This window comes from Pelobates fuscus, chromosome 1 (assembly GCF_036172605.1).
Source record: "Pelobates fuscus isolate aPelFus1 chromosome 1, aPelFus1.pri, whole genome shotgun sequence".
NCBI lineage: Eukaryota > Metazoa > Chordata > Amphibia > Anura > Pelobatidae > Pelobates > Pelobates fuscus.
The window spans coordinates 210,229,326-210,251,463 of NC_086317.1; the positions used below are offsets into that span (position 1 = coordinate 210,229,326).

A 22,138-nucleotide genomic window follows, 5' to 3' on the forward strand; every position below is an offset into this window, starting at 1 on the left:
TGTGGAGAGAGGCAGGGATAAGAAGTTACAGCCAGTGGCGTACACACGACCCATGGGGCCCTGGTGCGCAAATTGATCCGGACGGCGGGCACCTGGTCGCAAGGCTGTGACCCCTGTGACCGCGGTATGTACGCCAGTGCATGCAGATACACATACACTTAAAGGACCACTATAGACAACCAGGTCAATTCAGCTCAATGAAGTGGTCTGGGTGCCAGGTCCCTCTAGTTTTAACCCTGCAGCTGAAAACATAGCAGTTTCAGAGAAACTGCTATGTTTCACTGAGGGTTAATCCAGGATCTAGTGGCTGGCTCACTGACAGCCGCTAGAGGCGCTTCCGTGATTCTCACTGTGAAAATCACAGTGAGAAGATGCTGGATGTCCATAGGAAAGCATTGAGTAATGCTTTCCTATGGGCGGTTTGAATGCGAGCATGGCTCTTGCCGCGCATGTGGAGCTGAGAGGCGGATCGGTGCGGAAGAATCCCCAGCGGCAAGGGAGTCCAGCGCTGGAGAAAGGTCAGTGCTGAAGAGGTTTTAAACACACGCACACACACTCTCACGAATGTCATATTCCGGCTCCGGCATTAGTATGGTGCGCGAGGGAGCTGGGCAGAGAGCGCTCAGGGGAGAATGCTCCCTGGCGCGCCTGCCAGCTAGCCCACCAACACCAGGGTGGGCCCTGAGGTGGCCATCTCCTGGGCCCCCCCCCCCCAGGAGAAGAGGCTGGCCACACTGGCGTACATACCTGGTCGCAGCCGCGACCCCTGCGGTATGTACGCCAGTGGTAACAGCATCTCCCTCCCTACCTCCCTCTACTCACTAATCCGCGGGGGAGCAGCTCTGCACAGAGAGTCCAGACAGCAGCTCCGAGCCTGCGAGACATGGAGACGGTGAGAGAGACTTGGGGACGCAGAGATTGGGACACTGGGGAACAAGAGACACTAGGGACACAGTGGCCCCAAGTCTCTCAGTGTCCCCATGTCTCCCAGCCAGTGCCCCTAGTGTCTCAGTGTCCCCATGTCTCCCATTGTCCCAATGTGTCCCTGGTCTCTCTCAGTGTCCCTGGTGTCTGTGTCCCCAGTCTCCCAGTGTCCCCATGTCTCCCAGTGTCTCTCAATGTCCCCTGTCTCCCCAGCCTGTGTCCCTAGTATCTCAGTATTCCCATGTCTCCCAGTGTCCCTGGTGTCTTTCAGTTTCTGTAGTGTGCCAGTGTCCCTAGTGTCTCAGGGTTTCCTAGTCTCCCAAAGTCTCCCAGTGTCTCAGTGTCCCCTAGTATAAAATAAAAAATCTCCAGCACTGACTGTGATAGATTTAAGCAGGTTTATTGGACACCGCAACGTTTCGACCTGTACCCAGGTTTTTATCAAGTCTCCAGGGTCACATTATAGATATATATATATATATATATATCACAGTGTCCCCTATGTATCACAATGTCTCGGTGCCCCATGTCTCCCAGTGTCCCCTTGTGTTTCAAAGTTACCCAGTGTCCCCATGTCTCCACATCTCCCAGTGTCCCAATGTCTCTCAATGTCCCCTAGTGTCCTAGTGACATGGGGACACAGACCCTATATATATAGTGTGGAATGTATACAATCAAAAAAGTCGGACATACTGCTTAGTAATAATCATATTGACATAATGAGCTGCTTATGGGTCGCACAAGAGTTGGGTCATTTCAGGTCTGCCAAGAACGAGAGTTTAGCTTTTTGTTTGTTTGTGGATGCTATTCTTACATATTGCCCATGTTCTGGAATTAGAGTATTTTAGCCCATTCTAGTCTAATCAAATTATACAGAGAGATGTTATTAGCTTTCCTATATAAACCGTTTTCCCTTTGGATTTGATAATTGATTTGATTGAATGTTTCTAGCCATAATATTGTTGCTGATGATTTCCAGTTTCTAGCAATTATTAATTTTGTAGCCATAAGTATGTGTATTGTTAATATTTTTTGTTGAAGGCTGCACCTTGAAAAAGGCACATGTTTCAATAAAATGATCCCAGTTTTATCTGTTTATTTAGTGTGAAGGCTTTCATTATACATTGATTATATACAGTGAATTAATTTGTATCAATCATTTGGGCTTAGTTAGGTATGTGTGTGTGTGTGTGTGTGTATGTAATATATATCTATCTCTCAAGAAAGGTGCACGCGAAGGACTTTGCACAATAAAACTTAAAGATTTATCTACAATCATACACCAGAAAATGTGTCGACGTTTACTTAGCTGTCATTGCTTACATAAATAAACTAAAAAAAGATTAAAAATAAAAAAAAAAAAAAATTTTCTTCAACATTTCAGTTTGATTTAACAAACTTTCATCAGGATCAACATACTAACCTATATACAGTTGTGCTCAAAAGTTTGCATACCGCCTCCATCCCTCTAATCCCTCTTTGTGCCCTCTCCGTTAACTGATGGACTTCTTTCTTTATCTCTATTCTTACTTTCATCTTTTCCATTTACCACTTACAAATTTACGACTTACGGTCGCCAACGAAATATAAAGACAATGTGCGATCACTTGTGGGTACAATAATATCATTGAGTACTTATACTCGGGATGCAATTGCTGATCATATGATATTCTAATATGCTCTTATAACTGTTTGTGTTGTGGTGTACTGTTCACCTTTTTATTTTACAAAAAAACGAGACGGGATATCTGCTACTATACGATTCTATGCTCTACTTCTCGATACACGGTCGCAGTAGCAATTAAGGATCACTATTGTTAAACTATCCCTAGCTGTGCTGGGGTTATGTAAAAGATTATTGAGAATGTGATTGTACAAATGTTTGATGGTACGCAATGTTATTTCCTTTGTTTGCATTATATCTTTGTCCTTCTGTCTCGGAACAAATAAAGAATTAAAAAAAAAAAAAGTCACTACTGAACCTTCACCTTTTTCTGCTGCAACCACCAGGGGGTCAACTTGCCCTTGTGCTTAGGGTCATTGTCATGCTGTAAAGTTCATGAGCATACCATGCGCAGCCTTTGTGTATACTAATGCAAATTGTCTACCGGTATTTTCTGATGACATGCTGCATTCATCTTGCCATCAATTTTCACAAGATTCCCTGTGCCTTTAGAGTGCACCCCCCACCCAGCTTCACAGTGTGTATAGTGTTCCTTTAACTATAGTCCCAACTATTTGTTGAGTCCTCTGAAAACATAGTGCTTATGGTTGTGACCATAACGCTCTATTTTGGTCTCGTCACTCCAAATTACAGCGTGCCAGAAGCTGTGAGACAGGTCAAGGTTTTGTCGGGCATATTGCAACCGGGCTTTTTTGTGGCATTGGCGTAGTAAAGGCTTCTTTCTTTACGATCATCTGGGTTTGCTGTGTCTCTCGTGCAGAGGGAACTTGCTTGAATTTCGGATCTGGACTGCCCGTATGGGTGGACCCAGTCTGATATGTTTCAGAGATGTTCTCTCTGTAATGGCACAAGTAGAGCAAAAAACAGCTTGAAATCTGAGCGGGGACCCACCGAAGGGCAGGCTATTTCAGCTGCTGCCCGTGTCAGTATACTCTTGTGACCCATTTTTTTGCTCTCCAAGGCTTCTTTCTTCTTCGTATTGTGCTCCTTGAAAACAACCACATTGTCTTTTTACACAACAGCCGGTATTGCTCCTGAAGTTACCCATGGGTTTTCTTTGTATCCCAAACAATTTTTCTGGCAGTCGAGGCTGAAATCTTTCTTGATCTCCCTGACCTTGGCTTGGTATCAAGAGATCCCCCTGAACTTTCCACTTCGTAATAAGTGATTGAACAGTACTGACTGGCATTTTCAAGGCTTTTGTTAGCCTTTTCCATCTTTATAAAGTTCCATTACCTTGTTACGCAGGTCATTTGACAGTTCTTTTCTGCTCCCCACGGCTCAGTATCTAGCCTGCTCAGTGCATCCACATGAGAGCTTACAAACTAATTGACTATTTGCACAGACAATAATTGCAATTTTAAAAGCCACAGAAGTGGGAAATTAACCTTTAATTGCCATTTTAACCTATGTGTCACCTTGTGTGTCTGCAACAAGGTCAACATTCAAGAGTATGTGAACTTTTAAACAGGGTAATTTGGGTGATTTCTGTTATCATTATGATTTAACAAGGAGCCAAACAACTATGTGATAATAAATGGCTTCATGGTCAATATCATTCAATAAAATACTTTTTCAGATTTTCTAAATCAATCCCAAAATCTCACCATTTCTGCCAGGGTATGCAAACTTTTGAGCACAACGGTATATATAAAAAGCAGTGATCTATGTGAGAATGCCTGAAAAAGTTATATACAATTATCCTCTAGATTGTAATCTTGTTTGAGCTGGGTCCTCATCAACCATTTGTTTTAGTATCATTTTGTAATTGTATCAATTGTTCCATTTCCCCTTCATAACATTGTACAGTGTTGCAGAATAAGTTGGCGCTACATAAATGCTAATTATAATATGAAATTATAGGAGGAAACCTATTTAATGTTTTATGAGGGAATATGTTAAAAGTGGGAATAGGAACGGATGTTATTTTCAGTTCTAGAGAGTAAGGATGTATAGACCCATCTTCTTACCTCTTCCTCCTCTATTCCCTCTTCCTCATCCCCTGAGTCCATGAGCAGTTTCCTCTTTTTGCGCAGTCGCTGAGGGCGCTCATTATCAGTACATGCAACAGGTACTGAGGAAGTAGTTGGTGGAACTTGGTCCTCTCTGGGAGGTTTCACATCTTCCCTATATGGAGTAAAATCATGAGTAAGTGTTTTAAAGTACAACACACTAGTTCAACAAATCTCTCCAAAGTTCAAAACTGCTTCTGCCGGGACACATCCAAGAAAACAATTCAGAACACACCTTAACATTTCAACTCACCCCTCCTCCACCTTTATTTTCTTCTCCATGTCTCGTTCTCTGCCTTTGCTGTTGATTTCAATTTCTTTGTAGGAAGAAATGTTACACATGGTCATGTACATAGCCATAAAAATGAAAGCTGTATCTAGATCTACTCTCAGAATTTCCATGAATTTACCTTTGTCGAGGGTTGGTGGTACAGAATTGGAGGCTGTTGCGCTGGGATTTTGGATACTTGGGGCTGCTGAGGAAGTCAAAGCAGGTTCAGAATCAGTGATGATCTCAAGTGTCCCAAATTCGTTAAGACGAAACTAAATAAAAGGATACAGAAATAGTGACACAGTGAGAAAAATCAACAAAGAGCTGAAGATAGATGTGAACAAAGGGTAGGAAAAGTCTAACCTGAATGTGACTGCCTGGAAGGGTAGCAACGCCGTCACTCCAATCCAAAGCATTCATCAGATCAAAGTCAGGACAAGGTCCTTCAGACATTTCCTTGTCCCACCTTAGGGAAAATACAACTTATTACAATATGTGTATATATAATGTAATAGATAGGCACCAGGAATTGTGGCTAATTGCTTTAAAAAAATAAATTTAAAAAAAGCTGCATATTTTAGGTCTAAGTAGCCAAGCTAGATAAATAATGGAGTAGGAGAAATTCCCCAGTTTCGCTACTTTGTACTAGAATATGCAATTTCCTTGTCAGTATTATCATATTACCTATTAAAAGAATACTATAGCGTGAGGAATACAAATATGTATTCATAAAGCTACAGTTTTAATATAGCTGTTTAGGTCCTCCCCAAACCTTTGAAGGTTGAAAGGTTACATTTACTTACCCATCAGCCCTCACAGCGCTGGTCTCTGACCTGCTGCTTGGTTTAGGTCATCATGATTGTTGATCTTATCCAATCCCATGTTTCCCCACTGGGAAACATTGGTAGGTTAGAGCACATCTGTGGTAAAATGCTGCTCTGTGAGCAGTATTTCATTAAAAAATTAGTTTGACTCAGTTCTTAATGAGGAAGCGCCTCTAATGGCGGTCACTAGAATTGTATTAAGCCTGCAACTTTGCAGTTTCTATGTAATTGTAGTGTTTTACATTGTAGGACTAAGGGGGATAGGGAAAGTGCACCCAAACCACTTCAATGAGATGAAGTGGTCTGGGAGCCTATAGTGTCCCTTTAAATGAACATAAGAGTGTTAGGAATGCAAAGCCCCCCTCCCCCCATGGCACTGAAAGTGTTAAAAACTCTTTAACACACCAGGTTTGTCTTCTCCTTAGACATCATTGCTAGGCGGGAACCTAAGGTGCATGCGTGGTGAAGAAGCATATCAGAACTTCCTCATAGGGAAGCAGTTAATCATGCAAAGAGTGAGTATGTTCGGCATCTTTTCACAGAGTTTAGCTCTGTGAAACAGCAGGAAGCATCTCTAGTGGCTTTCTGACAGACAGCCACTAGAGGCAGTAGTGTTAAACCTGCAATGTAAATATTGCAGTTTTTCTAAAACTGCAATGTCTTACATTGCACGTTTAAGGGGACTGGGACACTGCACCCAGACCACTTCAATAAGGGTGCCTCAATAAGTTGTATTAAGTTTTTAAAGCAAGAAATTAGCAGCTTTTTGGTTTGATGGTAGACTATAATATTGGGCATTAGGAGACAGCAAGATAAATATTAGATAGATGGAACCACCAACACCACGAAAGACAAAGTAAACAAAAGTTAGGCAAATTAAGAAACAAGTAGTTACGTATAGGAACAGAAGGTGGCAAAGGTCCTGCTTAAACAAGCTTCCATTTTAAGGGGAATTAGTTACAATTACACAAAGTTCGCAATAAAATGACATCTTAAATCTTAGAAGAGGGAGGAAATGCAAAGGTTTAGTGTGAATGTAGAGAAAGGAGAATTAAAGATGTTAACAGTTTAACTGATGTGACTTTGGAGGTTTTTTTTTGTCATTTTTGAAACAAAAAAAGAATGAAGAAGAGCATGAAGGAATAGGGAAGAGAGTTCCATAGAAACAGCGCAGCCATAAAGAAGCTTTGAATGTGACAGACTGAGATGATGATAGTATTTCAGAATAAGCAGTGAACAAGGATAGATGTGCATGAATGGCAGGGTTTCTAGATGAGCTAGTACAAGAATAGAAGACAAAGGAACCTGGGTTGGTTCACACCAAAAATAATTAACTGCCTAGGAAGAGGAGGTTCTTCCAAAATTATAAGTAAAATTTACTATTTTTTTCCCCTTAGTTGCATTAGTTGAAAAAACATTCTATATAAAAACTGTATGAAAATTGTTACCTTTTCATATTTTTGAATATTTAAATCATACCAAATGACCAGTTATGTGTATGTATTATGTATAAAAAAAGGGCCTGGCTGTCCTTTAAAAATATGTATATACATATAATAGGTGTAAATGTACTTAAAGTGACACTTGAGGATCCAGCACAAAAATTACTGAAATACTTTATGTATTAAGAGAGTGATATCCCTTTTTACAATATTTATTTTACAGAAAGTGAAGCATCCAGTAGAAATGGTCACTTTTATAAATTAACCTTGTTACACCCCCTACTGGTCAGATAACAGATTCTATTATTTCTAGTTAGTTTAGCTCAGTGAAGCTAAACTCAAGAGGCAGGCAATTGCTCAGGGCAACAGCCTTGCAAAGACTTTTCCTTGAGCTGCATAGAAAATTTTGTGATTGAACAGCCACAGAAAATCTGGGTTGGATAAGAAGGGACAAGACAAGAGATCTGCACATCTTGCAAGTTGTTTTCAGATATACCACCCAATGAAAAAATGCAGAATTAAATGCATGCATGCATGTTTTCATTTGGGTATATATACTAAATAGTGATTGTTATTTTTGTGTTTTTTGGGCAGTGCAATTTCCTTTAATAATTTAACCTTGTTACACCTCTCTGGCTGTGACACAGAGAACTGGTCCTGTTACGTCTTGGTTGTTTAGCTCAGTGGGGATTTTGCAAGCTACTAGATATATCCTAAGGAAAATGCATGCAATTTTTCATAGGGGCATATCTAGTAAACAGGTATTTTTATGTATTTGGTTTTTTTTTTTAAAATTATTTTAACAGGAGTGCCCCATTAATGAAAGAGTACCATTACAAATAAACCAGCACATACCAAATTCAATATTTTTTTTTGTTTGTTAAAAAATTTAGACAATAACCTTAACAGTAATGGGTTAATAAACGAAAATAAAAGAATATATGTAATTCCAAGAATGGACACTTGGTGACACCAACAGTCTCTTATTTCTATTATAACTTTTGATTTGGTGTTTTTAAAGAACCTTTTATCTTTAACTCTACGTAGCACTTGTGCATTCAGAACACTCTCGCAGAATATAATCAGTCAAAAAAAAACCCAAAAAACAACGATAGATACATACATAACATTACATATTGAGTCCCCAGGTCATACTTAAACCGGGAGAAATTCCTATATATCCTTCCTGATAAAACATTTATAAAAAATATTTTATTCAAGAGATAATGGCAATAGTGCAGAATTCAAACATACATTTAAATATGTTGACAACTTTTTTTTATATATACACTCTTCCTGGGACTATACCAGTATACCCATTGAGGAAAATATCTGTAAATGCACCATTTACATACAAGATTTATCGATTTCCAGAATTTCCTAAATATACATATTGCATAAAATTAAATTTATACATTAAAATAATGATCTTCACAAATGCAATTTTGTACAAAAGGCACAATTTAAAAAACTATCAAACTAGCCAACAGCACAACCCTTGCCCCTATAAGACACATTATTAACATGATTTCCCCTTGAAAATGACTTTGACTGATTTATTTTTATTTTACAAAACAAAAGAAAAACCAAAAAGCCCTGAATAATCTGAATAATAATAATAATAATAATAGTGTTTCATATTGTGCTCCAGACAGAGCCCCACTGGCTGTAATAGTAACTTACAAACAAGTCTCCCTGTGAGTGCTCTGTGTGTTCCTGTTAGTCCATTCTTCTTGCCATCCTGGGCGGTCACGTGATGCAGGCACAGAGCGCTGATTGGCTGATTGCGTTTCGGCAACTCTGTTATCAGAGCCACGAGACATGAAGGGTTAAAAGACAAGGCATCCTGCAGCACGCAGCTATTCAGAGGAGAACACGGACAATGGCTTGCCCCAAGTCTACTCAGAGCATCACCCGTCAAAGAACACTCCTAATATGAATTAACAATACACAGTGCATGCTAACCTGACCACAAATAAAGTTTCCGCCTTTTGAAGCCCAGCACAGGGCATACATTTTTTTTAGGATTACCCACAGATGGAGCGTAACGGACACACGGATTATATTTACCATAAATATTATTTTTTTCCCCTCCGTTTTAATTCTCCATAATTCAATGTGTTCCTGTGCAGCGGGGTGGCGTTTGACGTCATCGGACGCGATGGAGGTCAAAGGGCGCCTGACGCAACCAGAAGCGCCGCACTAGAGTGCTCCTGTTACCATGGAAACCCGCGACAGCATCGCGTCCTGAAATTAATCAAAAATTGAATTATTATTATTATTATTATTATTATTATTATTATTGTTAAAAGCCAACACGGCAATATAGAGAAACAAAGTGTGCAAGTAGAAGAAATGGCGCTGAAACAGATATTTTTGTATAAACAATGATAATAACTAGCAGCAGCTTGTCAAGTGCGATAGCGGTACACAAAACACTTTAAAAAAAACATAAAACACCATTGTTTTGGGACTTATGTTCTGAAACGGTTAAACATCTTTCTTTGCTGAAATACCCCTCAAGGACACCTCTGGAGTCAGTAAAATATCAATTCTTCCTTACTTAAGTTCATATGTTTTTTATTTATAAAAAGAGCAGAATGGCTAGCTCTTAAAATGTTACAAAAATATCGAAATAAGGTAATTAAACCAGCCGATAAAGGGGGGGGGGGGGGGGGAGAGCATCATTTTAATGGATACAGTAACGTCATAATACTGTTTGATTTTACTGCAATAAAATACACATATTTGTATTCAGCGATGTCTCACATGTAAAACAGTACCCCCTATGTACAGTTTTTATGGTATTTTGGGAAGTTACAGGGTCAAATATAGCATGGTACATTTTTCAGTTTTTTCACATTGAAATTCGCCAGGTTGGTTACGTTGCTTTTAAGACTGTATGGTAGCCCAGGAATGAGAATTACCCCCATGGGGTAACCGCCGAGCTGGACCGTCGTAAATGAGATCAGCTCCTGCAACTCACAAACTTTTAAAGCATATAAACATGAAAAACGAACTAACCATAGACCGACAGCAACAGTCCTCAGTGCCAAGGGGACGCTGGATCCAGAGCGAGGCCGGCTCCTAGAGTTTCAGTCCCCTGGAGGTGAGGTCATTGACAACCCGGTTGAGGCTTTCACCTGCGGTAAGAGGGGCGGACAGCCGCTGCCCCACTATCCTGCCTGACATCACTCAGCAAGAGGCCCAACACAGGGCGGACCCGGCCCTGTTCCCCCCCCCCTATGGACCGGTGGAGGTGGTCCCGGTCCTCACCCAGTGGCTAAGCAATCCAGGCCCAGCGACACCACCACTCTGATTGGGGCCCCGGGCGCAGCACACAAGATGGCGGACGCCATGTGCGCCGAGGCAAAAGAGAAAGGCTGCTCTCTCAATGAGCTCTCAGAAACCAGCAGGGTCTCTGAACAGAGACTCAGGGGGTCGGAGAAGTCCGCGACCTCCATACCCTACACTGCAGACCATCATGAGAGCTCTCACTTATCCCACCAACGAGCCAAACCAACGGCAAGCGGAGAAGGGGATATAGACGAGCCGTTGACAGCGGCGGCGATGGAGGGCTGCAACGCCGCAAAGCGACTACCCACAACAGGGACCAGGGAATTTGCCGCCAAACAAAGTGCTCCCACAGAGAGTCTGCCCACATATCCACCATACACACGACCTGCAAAGTGGCAGCTCCAGAGAGGGGTTACACGTGGCACCCAGCGACAAGCTTTCCTGGACCCTCAACTACCTACCCCAGCGGATTATACCCTCCTGTTGCCCGGACTTGGGAGTCATGGTCCGACACGACTATGGCCCACGGGGCACCAGCAAATAGACCTTACCGGATCCCTACCCTGGTGGACAATCATACTCAGCCACACCGACACAACAGACTGGGCATCGGCTAACCACAAGTAGGCTTATACCGACGAGGTACCATGCCCGCCACACAGACGACTCCCAGAGCCTGTACCAGATCACGCAAGTTAGACCAGCCAGGGTGAAATAATACACGCAGTGTACCACTTAGACCCAGCATGGTTACACTTTAAGCTTCAGAGCTCACTAAGTGTGACCCAGCATGGTTACACTTTAAGCTTCAGAGCTTAATCCCATATTACACACATTAGGCACCTTAGACATACTTGCAGTCAACCTGGCTATTACAAATCGCTTCTGATATATCAACTAGTTCAGAAGATGTGCACATACACAAAATGTTAGCGATGTCTGGTTATTCGATATGCCTAGCTCTTAGTGTGTCTTACTTTATTACATGTTTGCTACTCTGAGAAAAATAAGAAAAACTGTGCAATGTTAAACAATGCCATACTAATGTTATTGTGTGTCTTTATATATGCTTGCACCAGCTGTCGTGGCAGTGCAGACATGGCTGTTCATCTCAAGCACAAATAAAATAAAGAATAATAAAAAAAAAGAATTAACCCCATGATGGCATACCATTTGCAAAAGTAGACAACCCAAGTTATTGCAAATGGGGTATGCCCAGTCTTTTTTAGTAGCCACTTGGTGTTAATATTTGAAAATGCAAAAAACTAATTTGAATGTCAATTTTGGCCAGTGTTTGTGACTAAGCGGCTACTAAAAAAGACTGGACATACCCCATTTGCAATACCTTGGGTTGTCTACTTTTGCAAATGGTATGCCATTATGGGGGTAATTCTCATTCCTGGGCTACCGTACGGTCTCAAAGGCAATGTAACCAATCTGGCGAATTTCAATGTGAAAAAACTGAAACGCAAGCCTTATATTTGACTCTCTACCTTTTGAAAACACCATAAAACCTGTACATGAGGGGTACTGTTATCTTCGGGAGACTTCGCTGAACACAAATATTAGTGTTTCAAAACCGTAAAACGTATCACAACAATATTGTCCGTGTAAGTGCCATTTAGGTGTGAAAAATGCAAAAAATTTCACTTACACTGACAATCAGGGCCGCCACCAGAAATTTTGGGGCCCCTAACTCAGCTCAGGGTCTGGGGCCCGCCTCCAATCCCACCCACAGGGTCCGCCTCCAAATACCGCCAACAGGAATACACACACAGACACAAAAACACACACTGATACAAAAGGACACAGACACACACACAAAGATACATACTAACAGACACACATACTGAAACAGAAATACACGCATATAGGCATACGTACTGACACACACATACTGAGACATACACACATATACAGACACACATGCATGAGGACTTATACATACATAAACCGACATTACATACATACACACAGACATACATTCATTCATACTGGCACACATACATATATACATACACACATACATACTGACATACACACAGACATACAGACATTCTGACATACACACAGACATACTGACATACATACAGACATTCTGACATACATACAGACATTCTAACATACACACAGACATTCTAACATACATACAGACATATTGACATACACAGACATTCTGACATACACACAGACATACTGACGTACACAAAGACATTCTGACATACACACAGATATTCTGACATACACACAGACATTCTGACATACACACAGACATTCTGACATACACACAGACATACTGACATACACACATACATTCTGACATACATACTGACATACACACAGACATTCTGACATACACACAGACATTCTGACATACATACAGACATACATACTGACATACACACAGACATTCTGACATACATACAGACATACTGACATACACACAGACATTCTGACATACACACAGACATACTGACATACTGACATACACACAAACATACTGACATACACACATTCTGACATATACACAGACATTCTGACATACACACAGACATACTGACATACATACATACATTCTGACATACATACTGACATACACACAGACATTCTGACATACATACAGACATTCTGACATACAGACAGACATTCTGACATACACACAGACATAATGACATACACACAGACATACTGACATACACACAGACATTCTGACATACACACAGACATACTGACATACACACAGACATTCTGACATACATACAGACATTCTGACATACATACAGACATACTGACATACATACAGATATACTGACATACATACAGACATTCTGACATACATACAGACATACTGACATACATACAGACATTCTGACATACATACAGACATACTGACATACACACAGACATTCTGACATACACACAGACATACTGACATACACACAGACATACTGACATACACACAGACATTCTGACATACATACAGACATACTGACATACACACAGACATTCTGACATACACACAGACATACTGACATACATACATACATTCTGACATACATACTGACATACACACAGACATTCTGACATACATACAGACATTCTGACATACAGACAGACATTCTGACATACAGACAGACATTCTGACATACACACAGACATAATGACATACACACAGACATACTGACATACACAAAGACATTCTGACATACACACAGACATACTGACATACACACAGACATTCTGACATACATACAGACATTCTGACATACATACAGACATACTGACATACATACAGATATACTGACATACATACAGACATTCTGACATACATACAGACATACTGACATACATACAGACATTCTGACATACATACAGACATACTGACATACACACAGACATTCTGACATACACACAGACATACTGACATACACACAGACATACTGACATACACACAGACATTCTGACATACATACAGACATACTGACATACACACAGACATTCTGACATACACACAGACATACTGACATACATACATACATTCTGACATACATACTGACATACACACAGACATTCTGACATACATACAGACATTCTGACATACAGACAGACATTCTGACATACAGACAGACATTCTGACATACACACAGACATAATGACATACACACAGACATACTGACATACACACAGACATTCTGACATACACACAGACATACTGACATACACACAGACATTCTGACATACATACAGACATTCTGACATACATACAGACATACATACAGACATTCTGACATACATACAGACATACTGACATACACACAGACATAATGACATACACACAGACATACTGACATACACACAGACATTCTGACATACACACAGACATACTGACATACACACAGACATTCTGACATACATACAGACATTCTGACATACATACAGACATACACACAGACATTCTGACATACACACAGACATACTGACATACATACAGACATTCTGACATACACACAGACATACTGACATACACACAGACATACATACAGACATTCTGACATACACACAGACATACTGATGATGTAGAATTATAAAAAATCTTTATTGAACTTGTACTGAATTATTGTACTAACTCCATTTTAACCTCACACTGTGACAAACCCTCCATTTTGTCCTCATTACCTGGCAGATCCTCCATTTTAATCCATTTTAAACTACATTACATGACAGAATTTCCCAGCAACATTTAACACAATGAACAGAGACTGTATTTTCTATAAAGACATGACTAACCCAGGAACTGCTGAATTTCCTTTAACTTGCAACATAGTATAACCAAGGCCAGAGCCAAGGCCATGAGAACACTGTACTAATGAAATGTTCTATTCATAAGAGAACCTTGCACCTGACCACAAGACCTGACATCACTGACTGTGTAAATGACGCTCAAGCCCCCCTTTCCACCGAGTAAACCTCATGCTGGGAAAGATGGCGCTTGAGCCATCTGTCCACACCCGTGTCCAGAACAATACTACCTCCCGGTGGGAGGACACCTAGCTAGTCACTCAAATCCCTGAGCCAATTAATAATATTGATGGGTGGAGACTGATATAGTCACTTAACATTTAATCCAATTAATGATGTTTATTTGTTATTATCTGATATTCAATGATGATGTCATTTTGCCTTTAAAAGGATCTGCATACTCGTTTTCTAACCAGATGCCATTAAATTTTCTGAAGTGCTTTTAACCTGAACTCCATGTGTCAGTGTGAACTTACTTCTGCGTATATGCAATTTAATCATCTCAGATTTGGACAGGAACAGATAGACATTTAAACATATTTGTTTATTTCTAAATTAATCTACATCAATTTGGCGCCCTCCAACGTGGGGCGTCGGGCTATGTCTGGCCGGTGAGCCGTCCTAAGGAAGACGCTGTTGGACGGGGGAATCCGGGGGGAAGGAAGGGAGACTGATCACCTCCAAGTACACGGTAGAGACTTCTGCAGAGCCACCGGTATGTTCCGGCCCCTGTGATTGACCCGTCCACGTGTCTGTGACTGCTTCCCGGGAGGACATCAAAGACAGGTAATATCTTGCCCGGTGTCTTGTTACTCACTTGTTTACCTGCATTTAGTCTATCTGTTACCTGGGTGTGCTTGAATTGGCCTGTCTTGGTTGAGTGCCTGGGTTGAGTGTTTATTTGTTTCCCCTTTTTGGGATAAAAGGGGGGTGGACCTGCGGGGGTTTTGCCTGGAGTCCTGTTGCCTGTTTACTCCTTTTAGGAGCCACGTGGCTGTGGCTGTAGGGAAAAAGGGGGGTGGACCTGTGGATGTTTTCCTGGGGGTCTTCTTTGCCTGTTTACCTCTTTTAGGAGCCTCGTGGCTGTGGCTGTATGGAAAAAGAGGTGTGTTGGAACTGTGGAAATTGTGTAGACTCATAGTTTCCTGTGATCCTTCTTGTGTCACTTTGATAGCCTAGCTAGCCTCATTGTGCACGTAGCTCTGCTTGCAGAGCGGTGGTACCCTCCAGCTTTGAGCGCTGAGTTGGAGTCATTCCGGTTTTTATTTGTGGTGCGTGAATTCGGGCAGGCATTGCTGTCTTCATCACCACGGGGTAGTGAGACTTATGAGTGGGTTTCATAGGGGCACTACGGGAGTGAGGATAGAGGTGGCCACACTTTGTGGACTGCTGTAACGAGGGAGGCATATGGATTTTGGACCGGTGTTAGCTGTTATCCTTGGCCGCTGGTAGTGAGACTTGAGGAAGTCATTCTCCGAGCGGAGACACTACGAGATTGAGGGAGGTGACCTCGGTCACGCGAGTAAAGGAAAGGATTACTGTTGATTTTATTTGAACTGTGATGCATGCACTGTATTTCAATTGTATTGTTGTCTTGTTTGTTTAATTGGGAGTCATTCAAACTCCTGTGTCTGTCTCTAAAACTTCTCCTTACTTTTTACTTTTCCTATACTTCCTGTATTATTTACACTATCCTCTACTATTTCTCTTGTGAGAGAAGTGATTGGTCACACACTTCTCACCCCGCTCCAATCAGTGGCTACCACCTCGGGTACACGGAATTAGTGACTAGTCTGCGTTTTGGGAAGATGCACTTGGAGGAACCCACCCTTCTGAGTGGCAGCCGACCATTGTAGATAATCTGTTTCACCTTTTTCCCCTATATCTGGGACGCCTGTATAGGAGGGGAATGGAACAGGGATTAGAAAAGCCCAATAAAGGGCTGGCTAGCGCGTGTGATCTAGTTGAAGATAGAGATTGCTAAAGTGTGTAAAATTGCTGTGCCTTCATGTGGTAGATTGCAGCCAGAAAGCTGGCGTAGAGTACTGACAGAGTAGCAATGCTCTTCAGCAGGAAGGTTGGGTTGAGGAAGAACTAGATCACAAAGGGTTAAGAATGTATGTATATCATAATAATTGTTTTTGTATTTTGTATTAGCCATTACCCTGGTAAAGGGTGGGGGTTTTGTATTGAGTTTCACTGAGAGTATTATTAAATGTTGTGTTTTTGTGTCTCTTTGCTTTTGCAATAACTGTAACGTGGCTATCCTTCTGTCTTGTTACTGTACAGCATTGACATGGTTAAAGAGATTCTGCTGGCAGTCTCTCTCTCCCACTTCCCCCGCCTTCCTCTCTCTCTCTTGCTTTCTGTGAGGGGGGGTTGCGTGCTTGCGGATTCAGATTTGTGTTTCGTAGAGTTACTACTGATAAGACTTAGCAATGGAATTTTTGCTAGAAAATATTCTAATTGTGTATTTTGCTACTTACATAGGAGTGATGTGTCGTATAGGAGGTTTCTAGGGTTTGTGTGTTGTTGTTGCTGCTATTTGTGCGACGCCAGCAGGTTCCGTGGCGTTGTATATGTATTTGGACGTGTTGGGTGATTAATAGCTGATGAATAAGGTGGGAGTGTGTTCCAATCTGTTTTTTACTGGATAATGTTTGCCTCCAAGATTAAAAGACTGACTAACATAATTTTTGTTGTAAGCCCAGATATTTTATTATTGCATATGCATAGGAATTGAGACTTTGGGCATTATAGTGTATTAATTCTAGATCTGTTACTAGCAGCAAGTGCTTAGCCTTATGCCTATCCCACGCATGCTTAAACACTTCTACTGAGTTAACCTCTACCACTCCAGTTTGAAGGCTATTCCATGCATCCACTACCCTCTCAGTAATGTAATGCTTCCTGATATTATTTTTAAACCTTTGTCCCTCTATTTTTGAGACTATGTCCTCTTGTTATGGTAGTTTTCCTTCTTTTAAATATAGTCTCCACTTTTACTGTGTTGTTTCCCTTTATGTATTTAAAATGCTTTTATCATATTTCCCCTGTCTCGTCTTTTCACCAAGCTATACCTGTTAAGATCCTTTAACCTTTCCTGGTGAATTTTATCCTGCAATCCATGAACCAGTTTAGTAGCCCTTCTTTGAACTCTCTCTAAGGTATTCATATCCTTCTGAAGATAGGGTCTCCAGTACTGTATCCAGTACTCTAAGTGAGGTCTCACCAGTGTTCTGTACAATGGCATGAGCATTTCCCTCTTCCTACTGCTAATACCTCTCCCTATGCAACCAAGCATTCTGCTAGCATTTTCTGCTGCTCTATTACATTGTACATTGTCATTAACAGCCAGAAACTGGAGAACAAGAAATGTGAATTAATGTATAGCTGTTTAACAATGCTTAACAAAATCTCCATTATCTTTTTCATTTATTTTGCAGAAGACAATGTTATTTGTCTATTTTCTATGTTTGAAAAAAAAAAAAAATAGTAATAATACATTATCAGTGAAAAGTAGAATAAGTTTTATCCCATTTGCAAGACATAAAATTGTGATAATGTATATTTGTGATATAAATAAAATAAAGAACGAGAGTCAGGGATAGCGTCTGTCTCCACGGGCACAAGTCTGGTGTGGGAGAAGTGGTGGGCTAGCCGCTGCGGGACACCCACGGAGTGAAACGTTCGAGGCTTGTGGAGACAAGATGAGCATGTTAGCCTTTTATTATTTTTCTCTAGGGAAAGCATAGGGCCAGTTAATAGTTGTTGTACATGGGCTATTCGCAGCCTCCATTGCATTTCTACCTAGTCTTGATTTCTGATGTATCCTCCATTGCTACATCACCTGTCTGCTCCCTTACCTGCCCACCCCCGCTTACTCCTTCCACCGATCCCTCCCCTTCATCTACAGTCTTCCACTTTCTCCTCCTACTCCTCCCTCTACTCCACCTTCTCCTCTCTCCTCCTACTTCTCCTCTACTCCTCCTCCTACTCCTCCCTCTACTCCACCATCTCCTCTCTCCTCCTACTCCTCCCTCTACTCCACCTTCTCCTCTCTCCTCCTACTTCTCCTCCCTCTACTCCACCTTCTCCTCTTTCCTCCTACTTCTCCTCTACTCCTCCTACTCCTTCCTCCTGCTCTTACTCCTCCCTCCTCTTCCTACTCCTCCCTCTACTCCACCTTCTCCTCTTTCCTCCTACTTCTCCTCCACCTTCTCCTCCTCCTACTCCTTCTTCCTGCTCTTACTCCTCTCTCCTCTTTCTACTCCTCCCTCTACTCCACCTTCTCCTCCTCCTACTCCACCTTCTTCCCCTCTCACTTTATCCACTACTCATTCTTCCATCTCCCCACTACCATATCTATATCCTTTATATGCTTCCTCCCTTCTTATTCCTTACCAATTTCCTCCGCTCATAGACAACTCTGCCTCTACCTGACAACATTATATTTTGAAGAAAAGTTGCTCTGGCCACTCTTCCGCCACTTCCCAGGGGGGAATACCACACTGAAAGAACTGTTTTGGGCACTCTCAAGGAAATAGTGCGGTCCTGACCCAGATTCCCATGGAAGTAAGACACCTGTAAGGGAGGTGGCTGTCCCTCATGTTTTCTTCACTAAGTCCCCAGAAATCTCATGAAAGGAACCTGACTCATTAGAACAAAACATGAACAATCAATTTACAACTCTCTACAGAGGGGGGTCAGCAAGAGAACTGTAAATAGAAAGACAAATACCCCCCAATCTCACACAGAAATAGGTGAGGAAACCTCTTCTACTGCTCCTCATGGTTGCTTTGAACAGATGAAAGAAGAAACAAGACACCTTTCAACAGAGCATGCAGTAGCTTTACCAGATCCTGACTCCACTCTGTTTGCGGATAAAGAGGAAAGGTACCATACTGGATTTGCTGTTGCTACAGAAGATCAGGTACGTCAAGCATCTTCACTTTCCTCACTCACATCTGCTCAAGACGCTGAATTGACAGCCTTCTCAGTGGCATACAAAATGCCTGAAGGAAGACATGCCAATACCTACACTGACTCAAGATATGCCCTGGGTGCAGCACATTATTTTGGATCAATCTGGAAGATAAGAAGCACCACTCAGCTGACTAAAAGCTGCCAACCAAGCCACAAGTGCACCAAGGGAAGTGGACAGAATGGTGTCCGCTAAAGAAACTTCTATACTCACCATGTAGATCCTACCTACAGATCTCAAGCTTCTGAAAGAATGACAAGCAGCTGCTGACCCTGAAGAAATACAAAGCTGGAAAAACAGAAAGGGGCAACCCTTGAAGACGGGCTGTACTCCAACACTCTCAAGCTCTGTTTACCCAAAAAAACATGTACTGGGCAGTGAGCCCATGGAACTTTATACCTATCCAAGACCCTCATGAACTCTTTGATCTCTAAATACTCTAAAGCACCTAGCTAACTCTCAATATCCCTTTCAAGAATCCAGGTGACAAAGAGCTGCTGGGTCAAATATGCACTAGTTATAATAGACATTTTGTCAGGATGGCCAGAAGCCTAGCCGGTCATCAATGTGACAACCAAGACCATATACCCAATAGTGCATTGTGAAAGTTGCAGAGATCACTCAGTGGATTCATTGTTCCAGATTCAAGACTCTTTCTCTCTCTGCAACATGAGAAGTAACATTTGTCGATTTTGACACACTTTTGACTCTAAAGGAAAAATGACTTGTTAAAAAAAAAAAAGAGATACCAACAAGTAGGTGTTTGATGGCCATAATAATGCCTGACCACCTGCCATCGATCGAAAGCCGAGGACCCCAAAAGGAGACCTCGTGAAGCTAAAGAGATCCAAACGCCAAGCTTCCTCAGGATTATTTGCCCATCCTGAGTTTGTGGTGATATTAACATTGACTAAATGATACGAGTCCACCTATGCTGATGTAGCGTGGGACAGGTTTAATACTACAATGCATAAGCAAATGTGCCCTAGCCAAGGTTATTATGTCCATACACATAGTACATGACAAGGTACTCTTGACACACCACATTCATGCTTCAGAACACAAAGAGGAGCACCCCTCTAAAGGGAAAGTTTGACACATATATATTGATGCCATAGGTGTGCCAAGGGGGGTACCAGATGATTTTGCAGTAAAAGGAAAGTTTGAGTCCATTTTCCCAACCGTCACTGCTAATAATAATATTTTGATTTGCATTTATTATATCTATTGCAACCAACAACGTTTACCTGTCACCATGAATTGTTGTGCCTATACTCCGATAACACAGGTCCATATGGTAATGTAAGCTTGTCTATTTATGATGTCCCTCTGAAGAACTAAGAAGACTTTAAGAACCGTTACTTCATAGGGTTTTGTGCCTTTGGGCTAACCTGTCTTCTGAAACTAACCAATAAAGTTTATCTCTTAGAATCTAACATTTCATAGGGGGGACTGATGTAGAATTATTAAAAATCTTTATTGAACTTGTACTGAATTATTGTACTAACTCCATTTTAACCTCACACTGTGACAAACCCTCCATTTTGTCCTCATTACCTGGCAGATCCTCCATTTTAATCCATTTTAAACTACATTACATGACAGAATTTCCCAGCAACATTTAACACAATGAACAGAGACTGTATTTTCTATAAAGACATGACTAACCCAGGAACTGCTGAATTTCCTTTAACTTGCAACATAGTATAACCAAGGCCAGAGCCAAGGCCATGAGAACACTGTACTAATGAAATGTTCTATTCATAAGAGAACCTTGCACCTGACCACAAGACCTGACATCACTGACTGTGTAAAATGACGCTCAAGCCCCCCTTTCCACCGAGTAAACCTCATGCTGGGAAAGATGGCGCTTGAGCCATCTGTCCACACCCGTGTCCAGAACAATACTACCTCCCGGTGGGAGGACACCTAGCTAGTCACTCAAATCCCTGAGCCAATTAATAATATTGATGGGTGGAGACTGATATAGTCACTTAACATTTAATCCAATTAATGATGTTTATTTGTTATTATCTGATATTCAATGATGATGTCATTTTGCCTTTAAAAGGATCTGCATACTCGTTTTCTAACCAGATGCCATTAAATTTTCTGAAGTGCTTTTAACCTGAACTCCATGTGTCAGTGTGAACTTACTTCTGCGTATACGCAATTTAATCATCTCAGATTTGGACAGGAACAGATAGACATTTAAACATATTTGTTTATTTCTAAATTAATCTACATCACTGACATACACACAGACATTCTGACATACACACAGACATACTGACATACACACAGACATACTGACATACACACAGACATTCTGACATACATACATTTTGACATACAGACAGACATTCTGACATACACACAGACATTCTGACATACACACAGA

At 41.3% G+C, this 22,138-nt stretch overlaps 2 protein-coding genes across 5 annotated transcripts in view; one reads left to right on the forward strand and one right to left on the reverse strand.

Annotated features, from left to right (window-relative positions):
- The window catches only part of LOC134610845 (lethal(3)malignant brain tumor-like protein 3), a 54,259-nt gene extending 44,897 nt beyond the window's left edge, over positions 1-9,362 (reverse strand). Inside the window, exons 1-5 of one of the 4 annotated variants that reach the window (XM_063454125.1) lie at positions 9,228-9,362; positions 5,255-5,357; positions 5,031-5,163; positions 4,874-4,937; positions 4,579-4,735 (exon numbers count right to left, since the gene is read on the reverse strand). In XM_063454125.1, the coding sequence (XP_063310195.1) occupies positions 4,579-4,735; positions 4,874-4,937; positions 5,031-5,163; positions 5,255-5,344 (444 nt within the window). In that variant the 5' untranslated portion in view covers positions 5,345-5,357; positions 9,228-9,362. Of the gene's footprint in view, positions 1-4,578; positions 4,736-4,873; positions 4,938-5,030; positions 5,164-5,254; positions 5,358-8,836; positions 9,031-9,227 lie in introns of those variants that run through there. The other 3 variants (XM_063454144.1, XM_063454116.1, XM_063454135.1) reach the window with 3 other exon arrangements.
- EPB41 (erythrocyte membrane protein band 4.1) overlaps positions 1-22,138 on the forward strand; it is a 403,184-nt gene that overhangs the window by 234,552 nt on the left and 146,494 nt on the right. The gene's annotated exons all lie outside the window — the stretch shown is intronic.